Source organism: Malaclemys terrapin, chromosome 1, assembly GCF_027887155.1.
Source record: "Malaclemys terrapin pileata isolate rMalTer1 chromosome 1, rMalTer1.hap1, whole genome shotgun sequence".
In the NCBI taxonomy this organism is placed as follows: domain Eukaryota; kingdom Metazoa; phylum Chordata; order Testudines; family Emydidae; genus Malaclemys; species Malaclemys terrapin.
The window spans coordinates 131,380,538-131,403,134 of NC_071505.1; the positions used below are offsets into that span (position 1 = coordinate 131,380,538).

Sequence of the window (22,597 nt, forward strand, 5' to 3'; positions counted from 1 at the left end):
ATTTCTGTTTTGTATCAGGTTACCAATATTATACTCCAGTAGGTCTATTGCACTCACTCCACTGTTTTAAATAATGCTGCAGGCTTTAAATGCAGACTTCCAAGCAGGTGGCTGTATTTACCAAATGGAATTAGCTGTCACACTCATCTGTTTTCCCAGGCTTTTATTGAGTGTCATGTTTGAGGGAGACTAGAGTCATTTTTAGCTTTATGGGGGGTTATTTTGGTTGCATTAGCTAACAGTGGGTTAGCAGATGCTGATGTTTTATTATAAGTTTGTCTAGAGAATATTTGATAGGTGTATTCTACAAATGGAAAAAAATAATCCATTCCTTCTTTTACTCAGTTCCCCCACACTGTAAACTCTGTTCATTGACAGAAATGTACTGTCAAGGCCCATTAACATGCTGATCTGAGAAGAAATTTATATACATATTACAGATGGTGCTTATGTTGCAAACTTTGGATCCTGATAGAAACTTCTCAAAAGTTTGGGGGCATTAGTATCTGGGAGGGGGGGTTGGTTCCAGCTTGTCTTTAATAAGTGTAACCCCAAATTTCTCCCCCCAAAATAACACTGATTTCAACATAAATTTAACTTCTTGATATTCTACTGAAAAAATGTAATTTCTAGCATGTTGGAATTTCAGAACTTTCATGAGCTCCTATGGGGAATCTCCAGTTTAGTACATTATTCCCTGTATACTGAACTTTCTAGTGGTTTCCTCCGTACTACATATGATGCAAAAACCTAGTGCTACTGAGGCACTATGTATAATACATTAGCCATTTACTTGAAGAGGCCTGAGTCAAATATGACTATGGTCATAAATGGCGGAAATTTAAGTATTTTGAAGCAAGTCACCAACACAAAAACATCACGCAATGTTGAATAACTGGGGGCGAGGGGGTGGGGCGGGTTTCAGGACATAACAGGAAGTAGGGCAAGAATGATGTTTCAATTCAGGATTGACAGCTTCTGTAGGACTATATATTTTTTTTAGGTTCTTGTACTATGCTCATCACGGTGATATCTGAGCACCTTCCAGAGTAAAGAATAAACAAAAAGACTAGTGTTTTTCATATGACATTTCCTCTCCGTTCCTACCCCACAAGGAAAAGTGATGAGTGTGACTTTGTCTGGATCCTCCAAGTGCTATTCTCCTCTCAGATTTATGAGCACGAGCATTCAATATAAAAGGTTAAAATAAGAGGGGGAAAAAAGGTCCTGAGCCAAGCCTACAAGCTTGAGTTGGTACAGTGTTATACGTCCATTGGTTTGTACTGAGGGGGATTAGAAAGGGACGTGGTACTGGTACTTCCACCCCCGCTATAATCTTTAGCCCAGTAGTTAGCTCATTCACCAGGGATGTGGGAAGCCCAGGTTTTAATTCCTCCTCTTGAGCAGGAACTTGAATTCAAGTCTCTCTCCTCCCAGGCGGATGCCCTAACCACTGGGCTAAAGTTATAAGATGGGTGTTGCCAAGAATCTAGCCCCAAACTCTTTTTTGTGGCTGAAACTATTTGGTGAATTTGTGTCAACTTCACAAATAATTTTGGGTGGATGGAAGCTGCATTTTTCAGCTAGTAAACTATTCATCTGAAAAATTTCACCCGACTCTCATTGTAACTTGATGAACTCCTCTTCCTAGCGAGCTTGATGGCACTTTTAAAAAAAGTGAAATCTTGATGGTGGGCTGCAGATAAATCAGCTAGTTAGGAACAGCCTCCTCCTATTGTGCCTGTGTGATGATACAAGCATTGGGTCTCTGAAGCTGGGGACAGAAAGGTTTTGGTTGCTATCCTCAGTCCAGAACAGTATTGCAAGATTTAATGAGTCAGTTTCAAGCTAAGTTGCTTATTCTTTTGAGTTTTAATAGATGATCTCTCAACATTGCAAACTGATTCTAATGTTTCAGGTAGGGGAACACCTGATGTTGGACCAATGTACGAATTGTCAATGTGGCCTCCAGAGGGGGCTGCCTATGAACTACAAACTGAGCTGTAGAAAAACCACCTGTGAACCCTGTCCCAAGGTGAGTGAGAATGCTATGATCCCGGACTTTCCTGACTGCGAATCTATGCAGTCGTAAGATCACCTCACCCATTGCATACACCCCAATCTCAGAGCTTACTGGGTCCACTGTCCCCATTCCCAAAAGTCTTGCCAAGGAAGGGTACAGTACGGTCCTGGATTTTTCTGCATCTGTGTCAGAGGTCACATCCCAATTATGTTCTAAAGTCCCAGTTCAGGAAAGCATTTAATTTTTCATTGTGCTAAGGTCCACAAGTCTGTTACAATGGGTACTTCAGCCTGCTTACAGTTTGTGGGCTGAACTAGACTTTCAGTCACTAGCAGCAGGCAATGCCCATGCCCTGAAGTTCCCTACAGTTTTAGCTGCCCCCACAGCAGCTGGCGGCTCAGCCAGACCTCTCTGCTGCAAAGCTTTTCTGAGGAAAATTCCAAACTTTATTTCAAATTCCTGCCTAACAATTCAGCGTACTAATGCGTCTGTCTAATTCCCAGCTGCTTCCCTGGGCTGTATTTGCCTTTTGGGGAAATTGTCCCCTCAGCTCCGCTTCCCCTCTGAGGCTTTTGTGGCAGCTGGTGCCTGTACAGGGAGACAGCTAGGCTGAAAAAGTCACAGGCAAAAAGAAAAGTCCATATCTCCTGTTTTCACTCCCCTTATTGAGTATTTCACTGGGAAGCTTGGCTGGTTCTGTGGGCAGAGTGCAGTTCTCCATTTCAACTTAATCCAGCTGGGACTGCCTCTTCCCCCCTTCCTTAGGTAGGAAAGAAGGCAGCAGCATTGGAATAGTCAGCTTTAGGGGCAAGTAGAGCCTCCTCCCTCATCTCCATGAGGGGAGTGATGCCAGAAGGACAGTACACCAGATGGAAAATAGCACATGAGTCCTTATAGCCCTCTGCCCTCCTGACTGCAGAGCTCGACTGCCTCCTCTCTTTGGGCACAGATGGAGGGGCAAGACACAGCATGGACAATGCCAATGCTAGAGGGCATAGAACAGGTGGGCAGTAACAGGCCTCTTGGCCTATCATTTCTTTCTTTCTAGCCTTCATTTTGTAAGTCCAGAAGATTCATCAGTAGTCACCAGACCAGATTCAACCTGGTGTCACTACGGAAGAGAAACATGGGCTATCTTCCTCAGTGATCAGGGACTTGACCTTTCTAATTGGGGGAGATTTCAGTCAGATTCACCTGACTGAGTGACCTCCTCACTCTACAAGCTATTCACAGACATCCAAGTCTGGGCAGGTACTGTCTCAGCCTCCCCTCGGTATGAAAAAAATCTCAGACTAACCACGAACAAACAAAGAAGTAGGTACATCATCTGACACACTAAGTGCTTCCTCATGCAGTCAGAAGCAATTCTGACAGGGGTATTGCAATTATGGTCATTCTCCATCTAAAATGCTTGCTGCCTTTTTCATGGCTTCTCCCTGAAAAAGATAGTGGGACACAAATCTGTTCCACTTAGATATAGCTCCATGGCTTTTCCCCTTGAGATCAGATGTGCAGGCAAATCAGTTCCCAGCTCACTTACTAGGAAACTTAAGGAAAGCTGAGACTATTCACAGAGTCATTAGAAAAGTAGATTCACAATTTTGGTTTCTGCTAGACATTTTAGAACAGAATACCAGTCCCATGGCAAAGTGAAACCCTCCCTGAAGTACAACAAAGGAGAATAGCACTTGGCAAGTGATAGCTAGAACAAGCGCAGGGTGCTGAGGCAAGAGTCAAAATGGCCTTCATTTGCCCCAGAGCCTTTTGCATGACTCCCAGCCTTCCCTATCTGGAGTTAAACCCCTGATTGGTGCCACCTTCTTTCAGTTTGGGAGCAAATGGCTACCTACAACTTGTGTCAAAATATGGTGACTTGACATTGTTCAGAGAGGATACTCTATAGAGCTATGCAAGAATCACAGGAACAGCCTTGTCCCATTCCCAATCTTAGGCAGCCCATGGAAATGCCAGGACATGAGATATAGTTTCATTTTACTTCAGATCAGAGTGATATAATCCATTCCACACCAAGGGCTGTTCTTTATCCCATTTCTAGCCTCAGAGAGTCCATAACTAATAGGGCAGGGTAACACATCAAAATAAGTTCTTAAAGGAGCTCTATCTTCACATTCCCATTTAACTATCACACAGACAAGTCTTCCATTTTGCAGATAAACTGCCACCTTTCCCCCCCCAATTCCAGCCATTACCATTTGATTGTCCATGTGCTTCCAGGGACTCTTTCCAGGATCATAGTAGCAATAATATTGGCATTTAGGAAAAAGGAAATTTGCTTTTATCTCTTTCTGGACAATTTTTCTGATCAGGGCTCTGTACAGAGAGAGTGAAACCAACACATAGACTGAGCTGGTTTCTGGAGTATCTTGGATTTGTGATAAAGTCAGACTTTATCACAAATCCAGGGCTGATCGAAAGCTAGGAAGGAGAGAACAGCAATAATATTGCTTATGTCTTTCTGTTGGAAGAGACTGTGGTTCTTGGGACTTACTAACCTCACATTGGACCTTCTGACATCTCTATCTTACACAAGAGGTCCACTATTGCAAAAGCCATTCCTCCATTCAGCCCCAGACAGGTTCAAGGTGGATACTTGGATGAAGTGATTATCACTCATGGACACTAAAAACGAGTTAACAAATATAACTTATTCTATTGGACAAACAACGTCCATAGTTTAACTACTGCATTAAGAAAGTGACATATGGCCTTGAATTCCTCCAGGAGGCCTCTAATGTGGCTTTATGAGAGTGTCCAAGCAAAAGGTAAAATTTCTGTCCTCTGATGTTCTCAGTATGTTCAAGAAAAGGAAGTTTTGTACAATCCCCAACATTAAATGCATCCTTAGGGCAACTACCCTAATTCTAGCCTCTCAAGGTTATAGCGCACAACCTGAAAACCTCATTCTGGTCCTTCCAGCACTACTCAAATTGAACCCCTGTTGCAGGGGTCATTATACTTACTATATTTTAAAAGTAGATTTCCTAATATCTATTATCTGCAGTCAGATGAATTTATATAGTTGGGAGCTTGTTTGCATCAGACCAAATATTTTACTTTTAATTTGGACAAATAGCTCTCACAACTATCATCACATTCATTCCCAAATTTAATTCAGGAAATGTTCTTCTGTCAAACAACAACGTCCAATCTGTAGGAGCACTGAAAGACTTATGGCAGAGAACTCACATCATCTGTATTGACATGTGGTTGTTGGCCACATGGCCATCAATACATAAATTCACCCTGATCTACATATTGATCATCCAATCTTTAGCCAATGTCATTTTTAGGTAGAATTCTTCTCCATCCTTCAGTGCCCAGGGAAAGATAGAGGATACATAATTTACCTAATTGTGGCTGTCCACATTTAAAGAATGATCTTGCTTTCTACCCTGGAGGCACACTGCTGTAAAAATCCCATTGTAATGGATCTATAGATCTTAGCACAATGAAGAATAGGAAAATATATCTGTGCTTACCTAAAATTTTCATTTCTTGGAGATCCAGTCCACCTTGGAGACAAATGGAGCACTTAGAACAGAGGTGGAAATTGACATTGACTTGGGATTGTTTCATTAGAGGGAATTTCCCATGCTCTTCAATAGAAGAAATTGTTGTGATTTTTCCTCATAGTTAATATAATCTGTAAATTAGGAAAGTAAAATGGAATTTTCCTGGCTGTGGACATTGTCTCAATAGGAGCCAATTTCAGGGGGTTGGGCATACCCCCATTCCCATACCTACTGTAATGACTATGTGGGCCTTATTTCTCAACAAAATGAAATTTTCATGTATATCCAGATGAACTCTTTTAGTCCCACTGAAGTCAGTAGGACTCAAGCACATGCTTAGGTGCTTTCCTGAGTTGGGACCCTGTGTTTCATTCTAATTCCCATTAAAAGCCACTGTCATAAGGAACAAATCACACTTTAGAGTATGTGCTCTCAACAAGGTATCAACCTATGATTAGCCATTGAAATGATGTAAGTAAATGCAGCGCTTTGGGAAGTGCTGCAAACTACAGTGGAGTCTATTAAGCATTTTATGTTATTTTGTGAACCATTCTAGGTGCATTTAAAACTCACATTTTTGCTAGCAGATAAATTGAAAGGTTAGCAGTTCACCTAAATAATAAAGAAAGTAGTGTCTTTTCTGATGGTTTAATGGTTACTGTAAAAACATAAATGTTTCCTTTAAAAAAAATTGTTAAAACAAACATATGGATAACATACATGTATTGGCTCATCCAGAAAGTGTTTGTTTGTCTTTAAAATGTTCAGCTCATCATAAGCAGCTGTTAGTTAAGTTAGGAGCTGGAAAAGTTGTAATGGGGACTTTTATTGTCTTCATACATTAACTCAATTCCTTTCTGGTTTTCTCTACCTCTTTCTTGCCCGTAACCTGCCTTCCCTACCATCCACTGCTGATAGATCTCTCTCTATCTTTTCTGCTCCTTTCCCTCATCCTTCACTTCCTTCCCCATTCACCACTTCTCTTTGTCCCCCTACTTTATCTGCCAGTTTCTCCATCCTTTGATTCTCTCTCCCCATGCCCCTCTCTGCTATTCTCACCATTTCCTCCTCCTCTAGTTCACTCCTCCATCTCTTTCCTTTACCTTTACGTTCTCATCCTACCTTTCTCTGTTCCATACTTCAGTCTTCCACTCTGGCCTAATCTCTCCTCCTCCCACCTTCCCTTCTTTTACACTGTCCACCAATCTCCTGACCCTTTTTTTCCTTGTCTAGGTTTCTCATGCATCCTTGCAAGTTGTGTTGGCTTTAGGGAGAAGTCTTGCCTGATGCTGCATGTAAGGTTCATATGGCACATGGCAGCCACTTGTGCTTCATGGCCCTGATCCAGCATAATTTTGCCATTGATGTCAGTGGACACAGGATCAATCAGGCCTGCACATATTATACAATGTAACATACCTGCAGCATCCATATAGTATACCACACAATAACAGCACAAGAGATAATGTCAAGTTTTGTAAAAATCATTTAACTAGACCATGCCCATCCAAGACTTTTAGAGATGTTTTGATGAATGTAATTTTGTTAATTGCATATCCAAAACTTACGTTCAGTTTGTGAGTGAGGGTGGAGGGGTCCAGAGAACGAGAAAAATGCCACAGCGAATTTACTTGCATTGTAGAGCTACAGGATGGAAGAAATCAGTGGTTCCTGCTGTGGGAGATGTGTGCCAACTTCATGTGGTATCAAGTTGAGAGATGGAAGAATCCTATATCTGAAGGTTTGTTTTAAGCATACTCATTTTTGTTGACTAAGCGTAAATGTCATCCATGCTTTTAATTGAGACAACTGGTGCACCTATTCTTTTGCCCCTCTTCAGTTAGACAGTTAAACAGCAGCTGCAAACCCCAATATTTTCAAAGAAATTAGAGATGTGTGAGGCCAAAGATCCCATGTTTTGGATTAAATTCAAACAAATATGAACAAGACAGGAACAAATAAAGGTCGGTACAACATATGAATCCAGCAAAACTGTCCCTGGATTGATGTTTGAATTCAGTTGCCCTGTTGGTTATAGCTTAATATCTGTTCATCATTCATTTCATTAAATGACCAGCAGCTATTTGAAATGGACCTGGGGCACTCCCTTAAACATCAGAGGCTCTTTGCTTGTTAAAAAGCTGGCAGCGTGTCTTAGCAAGTAGCATGTATGTACCTTTTTTCATTAGTTCGTTTAGGTCTAATTTTTGACCTCTTAAGAATCTCCCCATGGTAACTAAGGTTAAATATTCATATATATGTTTTCCTCAGAAGACAGAACACAAAGCTACAAACTTAGGGCCAAATCCCCAAGTTTGTTGCTCACATTTTACTCAGTCCTTATTCAGCAAAACTCCCCTTGGAAACCATGGGAATTTTGCCAGAGTGAGGACTCAGGCAAGGACATCCGTTTTTGGCACTTAATAAGGCTGCAGGGTACGTGATTTCTCACATGTCTGCAGAGTACCATGCACATTGAGGGCATCATATAAATAAATAATTAAAACTAGATGGTCTTACTGACACACACATATATTTAGCAAAGTTTTCCATGTTTTGTAATCCTCCCTGCTGAGGCATGTTAGCTGAATGACAATGAAATAATAGCAACAGTCAAACTTTATAGTTTCCTGAAAACTGTGGCCTTCCAGGTTGTTTTTGTGCTAAGCTAACAGCTCTTAAATCTTTACAGCCGAATGAGACAGTTCAAGATGGCTGTGACAGTCATTCTTGTAAAGTAAATGAGAAAAGAGAATTTATCTGGGAAAAACGAATCACTGGCTGCTCTCCATTCGATTCCAGGAGATGTTTGGCTGAAGGAGTAAGTAGTGAAATGGGTCCTGCTTGTATGTTTCCGACTATATTCTGTCATGTTTATGGGGCTTTATATAAATCCCGTATGTGTATTAGGGATGGGTAATCTAAGCTTCCACCTTACACCGCAGCTAAATTGAACCCGAACCTTTTTTTAGGTTCAGAAACGTTTTTTTATTTTATTTTAAATAATAAATGTCACAGGCTCCTGCATATCCTGGTTGCAGATGGGACTGTAATAAACATGGGAAAAGCTGATCTTCCAGTATTTCCAACCCATCCAAAGCCAGGAAGTGCTGGGGACAGAGGGGGAATGCTGATCTCATGATGTTCTTAGTCCAGTTTTCATGGCAAAGAAGTGTGGAGAAGCATCTGAGCTTTTGGAGTCTCAGTGGAACTGAACCTCCAAACTTTGTGTTTCATCCATCACTAAAGTGCATGTGTGCACACGATGTAGGGGCAGATTCTGGCTACTCTTGAGTATGAAGATGGGAGGAGGATGCAGATAGCCTTCCCCTTTGCATAGGGAGCAGTCTAAATCCAGGTGCTTGCACTTCCTAGTGCAATAACATGGGGAGTGGGAGCACTACTGGACATGCTATATGAGTCCCTCTGCACCCAACCCCTTCTGCATTGCTTGATAACTTGAGGCCAGCCTTGGGTTGGGACGTGGAATGCAAGCTATGGTCTTTTAAAGGATATAGCACTTGCTGCTACTGCAGGTTTCTGCCTGCCTGTGTCTTCTTATAACATGGCAGTGGGTAGTGAGGCCACAAGCAAGCCCACCCTATGCAGTGGATTTCTCTCATACATGCACAAAGTGAACAGCGATTTTGAGACTCATTATTCAGAAAGCTAAAAGCATTTCATGAAAACTGTACTCCTTTTTGCTGTCACTACTGCACATACCTCCGTAAACTGGAGTAGAGCTGTATAGAGGAAAACTATTTGAAAAATAATGGGATATGCACAAAGCCATAGACTGAGTGTATTATCTCCCTTCGGTGGTCTCATTTTCAAACCAAAGGATAATAGTTGACTTTTTAAATGGTAAGTCCCACTATCCAGCTCTCATTTTTTTAAAATACATTTTCAAAATGTATCTTGGACCTAAATATGTTCCTATTCAGTTACTGACTCACAGGTTCAGGTGACTCTCTGAAGCAGGGTCAGAGATCCAGTGGTAACAGTGGCAACCATTTTAAAGAAACGTAAATGAAAATATAATTACATGTGGCCCATTTTTAATCCTCAGTAACACAGAAAGTCATCAGAGTTATGGCTCCAAAAGGTAAAAATTGGTTTGTACAGAGAATAACATTCAGGTGTTATAAGATAATGATGCCCTAAGAGCAATATCAGTTGGTTGTGTGGAAAAACTTTAAAGCTGTTTAATATTCCTAAACTTTAATGAAGTCAAATGATAGGAAAATTAGTATTTCTACATACTTCTATTATAGCACAGGAACATAGTTCATAACTTCTTATTATAGAGAAATTGAATATAAGTCTGACTATTTTTAGATGTGTGTGTAAATACTGTTTGTGCCTAAACTGCAACATGTCTTCTTTCTTAGGGTAAAATTGCAAAAATTGACAATACCTGTTGTGAAACATGTAAGTAACTATGTTAGAAACATCTTTCTTTTACAACCTCTCAAAATGTAGTCTACTACATAAGAAGCCATGTTTTGCATTCATGATATGTGTACAGTAAAAGAGAGCTAATTCAAAAGATTCAAACAAATGTCAACGCTGATTCACATAGTTGTGTGACTAAAATCACCATGTTTGTCTCACTGTGAGTTGTGTGGTCATATTATTCATGATTGTTTAGACTACAGCAGGGTATGCCTAGAAAACATTTGCAAATCCCCAAAATTTCACACATTTTACCGTGAATAATCAGTCATTGCAAAATTTATTATGAATGTTTATTATTCATCATTCAGTATTTTCCTGTTGAAACAATTTCAGTAATTTAGCCAGAGATGAGGAACAGCTCCACACAAACTGGGTGACCAATCAGTCAACCCGATATTGACTATACGAAGCAAATGTTTTGTGAGCACTCAATAGGCTTAAAATTATTTAGTAAAACAATCCAGTGAAAACTGAAAACTGAATAATAAATATGGAAATCACGATCTGTTCATGAATGATTTAATAACCAGAAAGTGAGATAAATTCATAACAAGTGTGTATTTATAATGAATAGTTTGATTGGGTCTCAGAATAAACAGTTTTGGCCAATCCTGCAAACCCTTGGTCATGTGATCCTTACATAAATAATGCCATTCATTTCAGCTGGACTATTCCAGGGTTTGTTTGCATGAATAAGGGTTGCAGAATTGTGCTATTATCCCCAAACTAACCTTTGAATATTTCTATGAACATAAAGGCTTTACATTTGCAACTTTGCAAATAAATTGGTGAATAATTATGAAGTTATTTTAGCTCTTAACAAAAAAAGACTCCTTTCTAAGGTCAAAATGTCAGCACCTCGTGTGCCCTCTGTTCTCTCTTTTATTTGTTCTGGGCATGTGCTAATAAATAAAAGATGGCAAGCACAGCAGACCATCACTGCACAACCACGGTAATTGCTGTAACAATATACCACTTTGGAGAAGTTAACGCCGAGCATTTGCTTCCATGGCCTGTCTACATATCAGTGAGTTCCGGGTTTAAGAAAGAAAAGTCAGGAAGCTATTGAGATAATAGACTATGGCTGAATGGCTCACACAGGTAATTTAGTTAAGAGGGCTTTTATCTACCAGGCTTCAAGCAAGGAATTAATATTGAAAATTGTCTATTAACTCTTACACATTTCCACATTATATTTAAAAGATCAAGGGAGACTTGTAAGTGGGAAAGGGGTGTGTGTGTGTGTGTGTGAGTGTGTGTGTCAATTTTTATGAATGCACCAAGATGCCAATTAGATCTTAGACCTGAAATCTAACAAACTAGATAAGTGTTATAGCCAATATAGAATGGAATCCAATAGGATAAGACCTTTTTATTGAATCCAGGGATCTAGCTTACTAATTTTAACTTTAATTCACCCAGAACCACATTAACAATGTGGTTAACAATCAACAATTCACCACTCAAGTGTAGATACAGCCAAGTCTTGCAAACAGTTATCACAGACTAGAGTTGAGACTCCACAGTTATACCAAAGAACAATGCGAATCACCAAGATTTCTCATTACATTTACTGATGATCATAGAGTCATAGAGTTTAAGGCCAGAAGGGGCCACCTGATTATCTAGTCTGAACCTGTATATCAAAGGCCACCGACACCACCCTGCATCCACACACTAAACCCCACAGCTGAAATGAGACCAAAGGATTACAGCCCACAGGAGATTAGATTATTATGTGCCAGAGACAGAGAAAAAGAGGGGCTCAATTCTTTAGTCCCTAACACATTTATCACACTTCCAAGGCTATACTTGTCTTCAAGGCACATTTAAAGCACATGGTCCCTGCTGTTTAAATGGATTGGACCAAAAGGGACAAATTTAGAATATGAAAAACAGTTGCTTAAAATTGTTGTTTTAAACCTCTCTTAGGCCAATTTGCTTGGGTTTACAATGGCGAGCATGTATTAGTTAAAATCTAAAACAGGGTTACTTGGTGTTTCGCTAGAGAGTGTAGACGTAATCAAGATAACCTGAAGTTTTTTTAAGTTAAAGAACAGAAAGGGAAATACAATCTTTGAAATGAAATCTCATCACTTCATCTTATCCTCTTAACCCTGGGATGTGAGGAGAGTCCTTTCCATGAGACCGGTCCTGGCATTCATCACACTGGGGATTCTGCAGCATTGTCGGTTCAGTCAACTCAGGGTCTCATATGATTGGTGACCTCAGTTTTATATGCCCTGACTTTAGGACTCATTGGAGGGAAGCTCCCTCTTATTTTTATTGGACGCGTGCCAACTGAGTGCTCAGATTTCACCTCTCAGTTTCTCTGCTGCTTCCATCGGTATCTTATAGATGGTGATGGGGTATAAAAAATTTCTCCAGTCCTTTTCTTATCGGAGGCTTTTCATGTTTGATCCATTTCAAAGCTTGTATTTCAATATTAGCTCATATTATTAATTGGAAATTTCTCCTTTTTAAGCAATTTCTTTTAATGATCCAAAGGTACATATTAGTTTAAATCTTTCAGCATTCCTTCTTCCTTGTGCCATACAATTCCTATTACTTCTAAAGGGCCACAGTTATTTCCAATGGAAACAAGCATAATGCCTTATAATCTTCCAAACTTGATGGACCTATTTCATACATTCTTTGATTGTTATAACATTGCATGTTATATAGAATTTGAAATTGAACGAGAGACGTTATCCACATATAAAGAGATGTAGATCTGACTCACAAAGCAAGAAAACGCGCAGTTTCAAGTTTGGGGTGAAAGACAAATTGATGGGACAAAACAGATTATCTATGATATTTGATTTACAAGGCAAACATATGTATAGTTTATAGTTGGGGGTGAAAATATGGTTTGGATTTTTTGGGGTAACCTTCGATCTCACAGCAGGTTATTTCTAGTTTGCTTAAATTGCATCTTCCCCACTCATCTCTTGACGCACTCGCAAAGTGAAGTGGGACACTTTTCGTAGGAAACTAGGATGTTAACCTTGCCTGGCAACTTTTTGGAGTTCTTTTTAGCTAGTTTGGGAGGAAGGAAGAAATTTTGTCCATATGCAAATTATGAGAGATTCTTGCTTAGGCGATTAACAGTGCCATTTTAGTTTCTATTCTTGGGGAGTGGAACTTCCAACTGTAGCTTATCTGTGTGTCCTTAGACAAAGTGTCTCACATGATATGAACCATGTTCTTATTGTCTTAACTTCCTAGGTGGAAACTATTTTGGAATAAACTGAGGTGGATAGCTTTTCTAATTTTTGAGGGCCAGGAGGAATTAATGGTTATTAATCATTCAAGGCATATCTGTTCTCTATATCTCTTACAGACTTTAATTAACTAAGTGGGGAAATATACTGCATACTGTAAGGAAAATACAGAGAAAAATCCCAGTTCCAAACCATGTTACATATGTTCTACAGATGTCAAAATTCACCTCTGTTGGTGTAGGGTTGAAAATTACACCTTTCTGTGCCAGCAGGGGCTACTTTACCCAAGGGAGGGTTCACATCCAGGGAGGGCAGGTGGCATTTGCCCCCAGGCTGTCTTTGCCATTAGGTGCTAACCAGGTGAGAAAGATTTTAAATTCTGACTCTGGTTCCTAAGAAGCATCACCTGTAGAGGGACAGTGCTGAATCAGCCTTGGCCATGCCATCTTCCAGCCTCTGCCATCCACTGTTACGTTGGCACTGACTAGCTCTGGAGCAAAGCTTGTAGGTGTCTTTCTCCACTGCAGTCTTCTTCCTGGCATATTCTCCACTCCCATGGGCAGGAGCTAGCATATCTTAAGGCTGAATGAAACCTATTATCTTTGAAATTACATTCTTTCTTACTATGTGAAGCACAGTAAACCAAACCCAGTAATCAAAGTGAATTATGAGCAGCCTGTTATATTATGAGGTTAACCATCCCCAGGGGTCTAGTGCTAGTATTCTTCACTCACATGTGAGAGACCTGGGTTTGAGTCTTCATCCTGGTCATTTGCTCCCAAGATGGACAAAGTTTGAAAGTGTTTCAGAAACAGCATGCCTGTTTCTGCAGGCTGGCGTGTACAGAGTCCCTCATGATAGAGAAGAGATGGGAATTGGTTATAATTAATATAAAGGGGCTTGTTGATTGAAGCCACTTTAAACAGACTGACCCTGTGGTTCTCCCTGACTCTGTAGCTCCCAGACTCACTAAGGACAGCCTGTCTTGTCTAGTGTCACCACCAGGTGCTGGCCTGGACAAAGCAGTCATGGAAAGGACTGCTGACCCCCTTCAGGGAAAAGAATGCTTTTGTCACTCGGACATGAACCCTCCAGCCAATTAAACATCAGTATTAGAATAATAGTATCATAGAAATATAGGGCTTGAGAAGTCATCAAGTCCAACCCCCTGTTTAGAGACAGAACCAAGTAAACCTAGACCATCCCTGACAGGTGTTTGTCCAACCTGTTCCACAACTTCCCTTGGAAGCCTATTCCAGAGCTTAAGTCTCCTTATAGTTAGAAAGTTTTTTCTAATATCTAATATCTAAATCTCCCTTCCTGCAGATTAAGCCCATTACTTATTGTCCAACCTTCAGCAGACATGGAGAACCATTGATCATAATCCTCTTTATAACAGCCCTTAACTTACTTGAGGCCACTTTATACAGACTGATATGATTGGAAGGGATTCCCTTCTAGTGGTAAGTGGAAGGAAGGATGGTGACTCTGACATGAGATCTCATTGCTGGGGTGGGTTAAAGTCAGGAAAAAAAATAAAAAAAGGAAGTGGCCTGAACTTTCTGTTTAGGGTGCAGGAGGTCACTTTTCTCACTCTCTCCAAAGACACTTAATGACTGCAACTTAATAAGTATCATCCCAGTTGTCACTCATTATACAGTAAGTCCCAATATTTCAATGGAACTAAAATGATATATTTAAGAGCAGTCTGTATGCAGGATAATAGAAAAATCACAAACAAGCAGCTTGAGGTTTTAAAAACCACCTAAAGGCATTAGCCACATTGCTCTAATGGAAATTAATTGTGTGGTTAAATGTTCTAGTTGACTTGGAACATCTGAACCTGTAAATTTACAGTCAAGATCAGAGAGAAGAAAAGCAATCCTTAGCATTTATAGTAAATGCACTGTATAAATACTAACCCTTCAGTCTTCACAATATATTTACCTTACATGTCATTTACACACATTCACTCACTCCCTCTCTCACACACCTAATTTCAAAAGGAGCTCTATCTCTGGTGATCAGATCTCCTTCACACTACTCAGGCTACTGGCTTTGAGTCAAATGGTAATCTTCCTCTAGTGCACAATTTTCCTTCTTTATCCCATCCCTTTAATTAAATGTCTGTCATGGCTTAACGATTCATCAAAGCCCACAATATATAATAAAGTTATATGTAGCCTGTTACCTATACTCCAGATAATAGAATAATCAATTTCTCGTGGCTGTAAAGATTGACATACAGGTTGCATAACCTTTCCAGGTCATTCAGCCTATTCAATAAAAAAAAAAAAACTGTTTTAAAAAAATAGATTCTGTTCAGTTAAAGGTGCAAATCAAGGTGTTGACTCTGGTCTATAAGGCCTGATATTGGCTGGGGCACTGGCTGTCTGTGAAGCCATCCTCCCTCTCTGTTGTATGCCAAGGCAATTGAGGTCAGCTTGAGTGCTTGTGTGAATGGTTCCTTGTCTTCAACACGAGGGAGTTGGTAGCTGAATATTTCAAGGCTGGGTGCCCTTCCACTCTTGTAGTTGCTCCCCAACTGATCCAATATACCCTGTTATTCTGGGCCTCAGGAAACAGTGCTGGGTTTATCATTTTTCTTAGGCTTTTGCCTGCAGGAGTGAGATGATAGGAAGTGGTGGTGCTCAGGGATACGGTGGTTTGTGTAGGAAGAGGATGGTCCTTTTCTTTCCACCCCTGAAAGAAGCATAGTTGTGTCTCTGCTATTCATCCTTTTTTCCCTTTCTGATCTTGACACTGTCCATTTCATTACATTATGTACATGTGACCTGACCTCTCTGGAGGGGGTGTGGCCTTATGAAATCCAAAATAAATAAACCAAATTGATGTTTTTGGACAATACATCTCTCAGTTGGGAGCAAAGAAACATTGAAGATATGGCGACAGTCTGATGACAGTTATTTTGAAATGGGATGCGTGTCAACTATTGTGACTGTCCGTGTCTGCACTCTGCTTGGACACGTTTTATCAAACAAAGTGATTAAAGCATTGAAAGTGAGCTGGCGTTTCCAGCCTTGCAGCCAGCAACACTTTTCACGCGTGTGGAGCTTTTTTCAGATCACTTGTGAAGCGCTAGAAAGGCAGAAAAGCAATAAGGCTGGGAATGTTATCTTGGAAAAGAGATGGGAAGCTGCTTCTTTAGCTGCTGGGAGGACACCTACATCAAAGGGAAGTTATATTTCTTTGGTCAATTTGCAGCTGGCCAGCTGATTGCAGTGTTCTGTCTGAATGAATGGTTGTGGAGAGGGACAATACAGAAAGTAAAAATAGATTCTAATTGATAAAGAATCGACTTGAGCGCTGAATAGCTTCACTTGCTAGCTAGAGTTAAAGTAAGAGTTCATCTTGACACATGGCAATGGTGCTGTATTAACACTGCAAATGAAGAACCACTGCTTCCTGTGTGTAGAAAGGCCACTTAGAAGAGAATTAGCTCCTTCGCAAATCATTAGCTAGCATGGGAAAATGAATAAAGTGGTTGGGCCAAATTATCTTATGTATAAAACTGTATATGTTTAAAATCTGGATCTGTACAGGGCTGGTGGGAGGGAAAAGGGAGCTGCTATCCAGTAACAACCACAGCCTATGGGCTGCAATAGCCCTGCTTCATAGGACCAATCAACAGCACTCTGGCTCCTCCCCAAGCCTAATAGCATCCCACCGACAAAGACGCTCTGCAGGTCTAGTCCTGTATTGCCTTTTATGTGGATTCTTCATGAGGAGGAGAGGAGGGACAGTCAGCATTTATCCTCTAGTGTCAAGAGCACCAAATGGCAGTTGCTCAGGATGGAATCCTGTCCCCATTAAAGTCAATGGCAAAACTTCCAGTGACTGAAGTCAGGCTTTTACCCCCAGAGTACACCAATGGGAATGGAGAATTTAACCCCATTATTTTCATGCCACAAAATTCAACATATATCTCAGAGTAAATTTCCATAGGAAATAACCCTGTCAGTCCATTTTGAAAGTTGGTGCTGACAAAGGGAAGTTTCAATCCAAAAGTCATTTCTGATGTTCATTTCTTGACACCCCCTGGAATTGCACCTTCTTTTGCCAGTGGTGCTAAACATTGCACAGTGTTTATTTCAGTGAAAGAATGTGATCCCTTTCTGCAGTATATTCCCTGACTCTTGCACTTGGGAGCCAATCAGGATCAACAACTAATGGTTTCAATAGTTGTTAATTAATGGGAAAGGGGTGCATTTTTCTGGTTGTAACTTATTATGGGCAGATCTATACTTAAAACGCTGCAGTGGTGCAACAGCACATCTTTTATTTGTTAACAATAGTCCATCAAAAATCCTATTTGGGAAAAAAATAACAAGACATAGATTTGTAATAAATATTATTCAATGGAACAAGAGCCAGGTGAAGTACCATCTTGGGGCTTTAATATATTGCTGGTCATTCAGCAAGGTGTTTTTTTACTGTTGTTTTTGATTGGTTTATGCAGGAACTCAGTGGTATTCAATGGAATTTTAAGGCTACTGTACTGTATATTCACAGTACCCCGTGTTAATTACCACATGGAAACATATCTACGTCTTTTACTAGGGGTCTTGCTAATAATGGCATATGGCCAATGGCAATTTTTGTGTGTACTAAGCAGAGAATGGTGCCAGAATGTTTTTTTTTAAAAGTCTTCAACCATTGGCAAATTCCCCTTCTTTCTTGACTCGGTAGGTATAGAAGCAGAATGCAGACAAGTAAATTCCAGGCTGACGTATCTGAATATCAATGGCTGTGAGGCTGAAGATGGAGTGTCTATTTTCCAGTGTGAGGTAAGAAAAATCTGTTTTCATTTTGTCAGTACAGAACTGTGGCAAAACACGACACACTTTCACAAGGAGTGGTTTGCTCCATTTTTGCATAGTAGGAAATCGCAGTGCTATTTCCCTCCTCTTGCTAGGTAAAGGTATGACTCTTCCATGTATTCACCCCTCGCTGCTCAAAGCCAAGGTAAATGGCCTTTGCGCAGGGATCTCAACAAGGTTTGTTGAAGAGAATTAATTTGCTTCCCTATTCCACCCAAGGGCAAGTCAGTGGCTTCTCACTAGCTTCCATTCCACTCAACAGAATGGAACATTGACTTCTGTCACTGCAGGAGTTTCAGCTGTGTACATTTGATTCCATTTAGTCTAACCTGATTTTTTCCCCCCTCTTCGGGGCTGATAAGAAAACCCACTTTACAATACACAGAAGCTCCATTCATGTTGCTTCTAGTTCCTGGAGAGACATGTGGATATTAAGTTGCCTTGCTGGGATCTTCTGCACTTGAATGAATTTCACCCTTAATTTTATGGGGCCCAATTTTCAAATCTGTGACTCTAAGGTTAGGTACATAAATCCCCTTCTAGACTCCTAAGTCAACACATCAATGCCTAAATAAGTATTTAGGTGCCTAACATGTAAGCACCAGGTTTAAAAACAGCTCTGTAGGATTTGACATGACTTCAATATTTGAGCCCACACACTGTGCTCTTATGTTCCACATATCCCATCAATTTCCATAATTTGAACAAAAGTGTAATGCCACGGGATTCTCCTCCCCATCACTCCGCTCATGTAATACAGCAGATACAATCTGAAACAGGAGCAGAACATTCCTTCCAGATGTCCCCTTCTATCTTTGATAGATGGCACTGGGAAACAAATGAGAAGCTTGGTTCCCAGGCTGGCTGCAACAGAATAACTTCCCATTCTGTTTTTATTATGCCTGAATTTTTACTTTCAACCCCACTGGGATTAGGGATGGTAATTTCTTTTAGCACCCTCTCATAGGGATAATTTCTTTGACTGCTGTAGTTGCCAAATGGAGCATCTTTCTCCTTTCGGTGACCAGCTGGAAAGGGGTGGAGTTGGGTGCAGTGACTTGGGACCATGTGCCCCATGGGCTTCAAGACCTCCAGCCACTGTTCTCAAACCATAAAACTCTTAAGGGAAGAGGACATTTCAACAGTTCAGAAATGCTGTCCAATACTTGCTTAACTCCAAAATAAGAAAACTGCTGCCTTATCATCTCTATCCACTAAGTCAGTGGGTATTTGGGTCATGTGGCTATGAAAGATCCAGGGCACATTTCCTAGTGTGCAGATTGTAATTCAGAAATCTAGCCCATATTTCATTTTGGGTAAACACGTGGGCCCAGAAAAAGGGACTTAAGCCTTGTGATGCTCAGTGTCACAAAACCTAACTTTTGGGTGCGTAGAAAAAAATCACAGGAACAACACTGATCCACAAAGCCTGAGTTAGGTGGCTCAGCTCCTATACAATACATGGGGAGAGATAGGCACCTCAGACTGTGATCCACAAAGCCTGTAAACTAGGTGGGGAGCTGCCTAAGCTAGCCCATGGGAGACACCGATGACAAGGGTGTATGCTAAGCTCCACCCCTCTCTTGGAGTTGAATGCCTAAGTCTGGGCTGCAGGGAGGAACCTGTTTCTGTATACAATTCACAAACCAGGGAAGATAGGCATTCTGCCAACTAAGTCATGTGCAGGTGTGCTCAGAGGCTGCTCACCATCAATTTTAATTGGGTAACGCATTTATGAGCTCCACTCCTAAAACCTCTTGTGATTGGTAGAGCAGAATCACTGTTGCATTTCATCTCAGAAATGCTAGTAAGTGATTCTTACACACCTTTACATTACAACCTATACAATGGTTTAGAATAGTACAAGCTACAATGTAAATTTTTATGTGCAGTCAAATCAATGGTAGGTTTCCCTCAGGAAGTGCTACAGGCACAATAAGGATTGAGTAAAACTAAAGTGAAGATTACAGAATTTGGCCTGTTTCATGGATTATTAGGATTTTTTGTTTGTTTTTATACATTGTAAATAATAGAGAAACAGAACATGGATAGCTAATAATGTAAAAAATATTGGTATGATACAACTTGATCTGTATAAATTAGGGAAAATAAAATGTAACAAGGGTAAGCACAAATGGATGGACAAGTTCTTGTTAGAAATCAAAGAGGAATATTCAGTTTGGGGGTTTTTTCATTATGTTTGGCATAAATGCAATTAAGTTGTGTAAAAACAGTATTGTACAGATGGAATCAAAGAAGTAATTTTTTCCTCTTTATACAGCACTGGTAAAACTGAATACGGTGTAGAGGTGGTTGGAGAATTTTTTCCCCAGAAAATTGTGATGAAAATGGAAAATAAAAAAATAAATTTATAAAAATTGTCATTGGATAATTTTGACTTTGTCAAAAAAATCAGAAACATTTTCATTTTGGGGCAAAAAGTCAAAATTCAGCAGCAGAAAACCAAAATTGTTTGGCCAAAAAGTGCTGAAAACCAATCCTTGATTTTTCCACCCAGAAACCAAGAGCTTTTGGGGAAAAATCAGACACTTTCCTTAAAAAAATTCATTTAGTCAAACAAATTTAAAACAGCTGCAATACTGTGTACAGTTTGAGTTGCTGGAATATAAAATAGAGAGAAACTAGAAAAATGTGGAAAAGGAACTAACGCGTTTGGAGAGAATGGTGTGGGGGAAGCACTGGAGGTGATCAGTGTGCAGGGCAACAGGAGTTATGGATGCCCTAGAAATAAATGAAACAGAAGTTAAGATGCCTTTGGCCTGTCTTATACTTTGAAGTCCACAATCCCCTACTAGATCAGGCGGAATACAATTCTTTTCAAGCTTTTTTTAAATACAAACTTTAAAGATTGTTGTAATAACAGTGCCCAAAGCCCCACTACTATTGTTTCCTATTAGCCTATCAAACTTACCACAATATTGTAAACATTCTAGGATATCTTAGTGTACGAGCTTGTTTGTGTGACATCAGCTGTTGCGCAGGATTACCTTACGTGTGTAAACATGTCAAGGGAGATGAGAAATCATGTTTTCAGCAAATGCCAAAATATTAAGCATGAGACCAACAACCACTGAAGACCAATCAAATGAATCCATTCCAAAGTCCTGGCAAAAACTTCCATTCGCTTTCTTGAGGCTGCTTGGATAAAACTGAGGGCAGAATTTGGACCTTTATCAGAAATCTGTGGAGTAAACTATTATTTGGCAAGATTCAAACTTTGTATCTGTTTCACTTTTAGGGCAAATGCAGAAGCAAAACCAAGTACTCTATTGAAAGGAATAGACTTGAAGATGAGTGCACCTGTTGTTCAGCTACTCAGACAGTTCCGGTGAATGTCTCTCTGCTCTGTGCCAATGGCACAGTGGTGCAGCATGAAGTACCATCTGCAGTGCAGTGCGACTGTTTCTCTCGTAAATGTACATAGTAAACCTTTCCAGAAGCTGCTTCATTTAACCTTTATTTTTAATGGCTAAGGAATTTACCATTCAGATCTCACTTTCTTTCTTTAGACTGCTTTCTTCCAAATGATTCTGACCATTGCACTCATTGTATCAACATACCAAACAATAAATGCAAAGCTTATTTAACAGCATTTTTTGACTGTTTACTTGGGCTGCTAGTGTGACCCATACCGTGTCCCTCATTTCAAGGGATGTCACTCATTTAATATCAAAGTTACCTCTGTTCTACATAAATTTAGTTTCCCCTCACTTTTATCATCACTGAATATTATTTACCTCCAAAGAAAGAAAACGAAATGAAAATATGAACCAGAGGTTACAGAAGGAGTTATTTACACTGAAGAAATGAATCCCATGGTATTTCAAGTTTCCTGACCAAATAATTTATTTGTTTCCCTCATATTGGGTCTTTGCCACACATTGTGTCCCACTTTTAGGCCTCAGCAGCTTGAGAGGTCTGATGGGATACCTCAGAGAGAAAGATGATAATGTTCTCAGCAAACTGAAACATAGCTGACTATGACTCAGTCAGCCAAGTATCACTTTGCAACGTTTCTACAAATGAATGCTAAAGCAACTCCTTAGTGCTGGTGGAAGGTGCTGATTGACATCCTTGAAGTTCTCTATTCATTCATAGGCAGTGCAAGCATCCATTACTCCAGAGATGGTCTGATTCTAGTGATGGGATCTTCTTCTCCAATTCCAAATCAATTCACATTGATCCTCTAGATCTGTCTTTGCCCCCCTCCACCTCCCCAATCCATCACTGGTGTCTCCTATCCACAAGATAACCACAAAGCATTACCCCATAGTAGTCCTGGTTTCCCTAATCAAAAAAGCCCCTCAACTTCTGTGTGAGCCAACCATCATATACATTTTTTATCAAGTCTGCTTGGCTCAAGATCTATTCCCTGAATGGCAAAGCTCTCCTTGTCCTGTCCTCTGTTCACTAATATAGATGCTAGAAGCATATAAATATATATCATGCTAATAATATGTATTATCCACTTCACTTCTATCTAACTATTATATATTA

At 40.1% G+C, this 22,597-nt stretch overlaps 1 protein-coding gene across 2 annotated transcripts in view; it reads left to right on the forward strand.

The window, feature by feature from the left end:
* VWF (von Willebrand factor) overlaps positions 1-21,692 on the forward strand; it is a 248,017-nt gene extending 226,325 nt beyond the window's left edge. For both annotated transcript variants that reach the window (XM_054039064.1, XM_054039074.1), the window contains exons 47-52: positions 1,919-2,035; positions 7,199-7,297; positions 8,249-8,377; positions 9,948-9,987; positions 17,949-18,046; positions 21,339-21,692. In XM_054039064.1, the coding sequence (XP_053895039.1) occupies positions 1,919-2,035; positions 7,199-7,297; positions 8,249-8,377; positions 9,948-9,987; positions 17,949-18,046; positions 21,339-21,524 (669 nt within the window). In that variant the 3' untranslated portion in view covers positions 21,525-21,692. The remainder of the gene's footprint in view (positions 1-1,918; positions 2,036-7,198; positions 7,298-8,248; positions 8,378-9,947; positions 9,988-17,948; positions 18,047-21,338) is intronic.
* Positions 21,693-22,597: the final 905 nt, after the last annotated feature.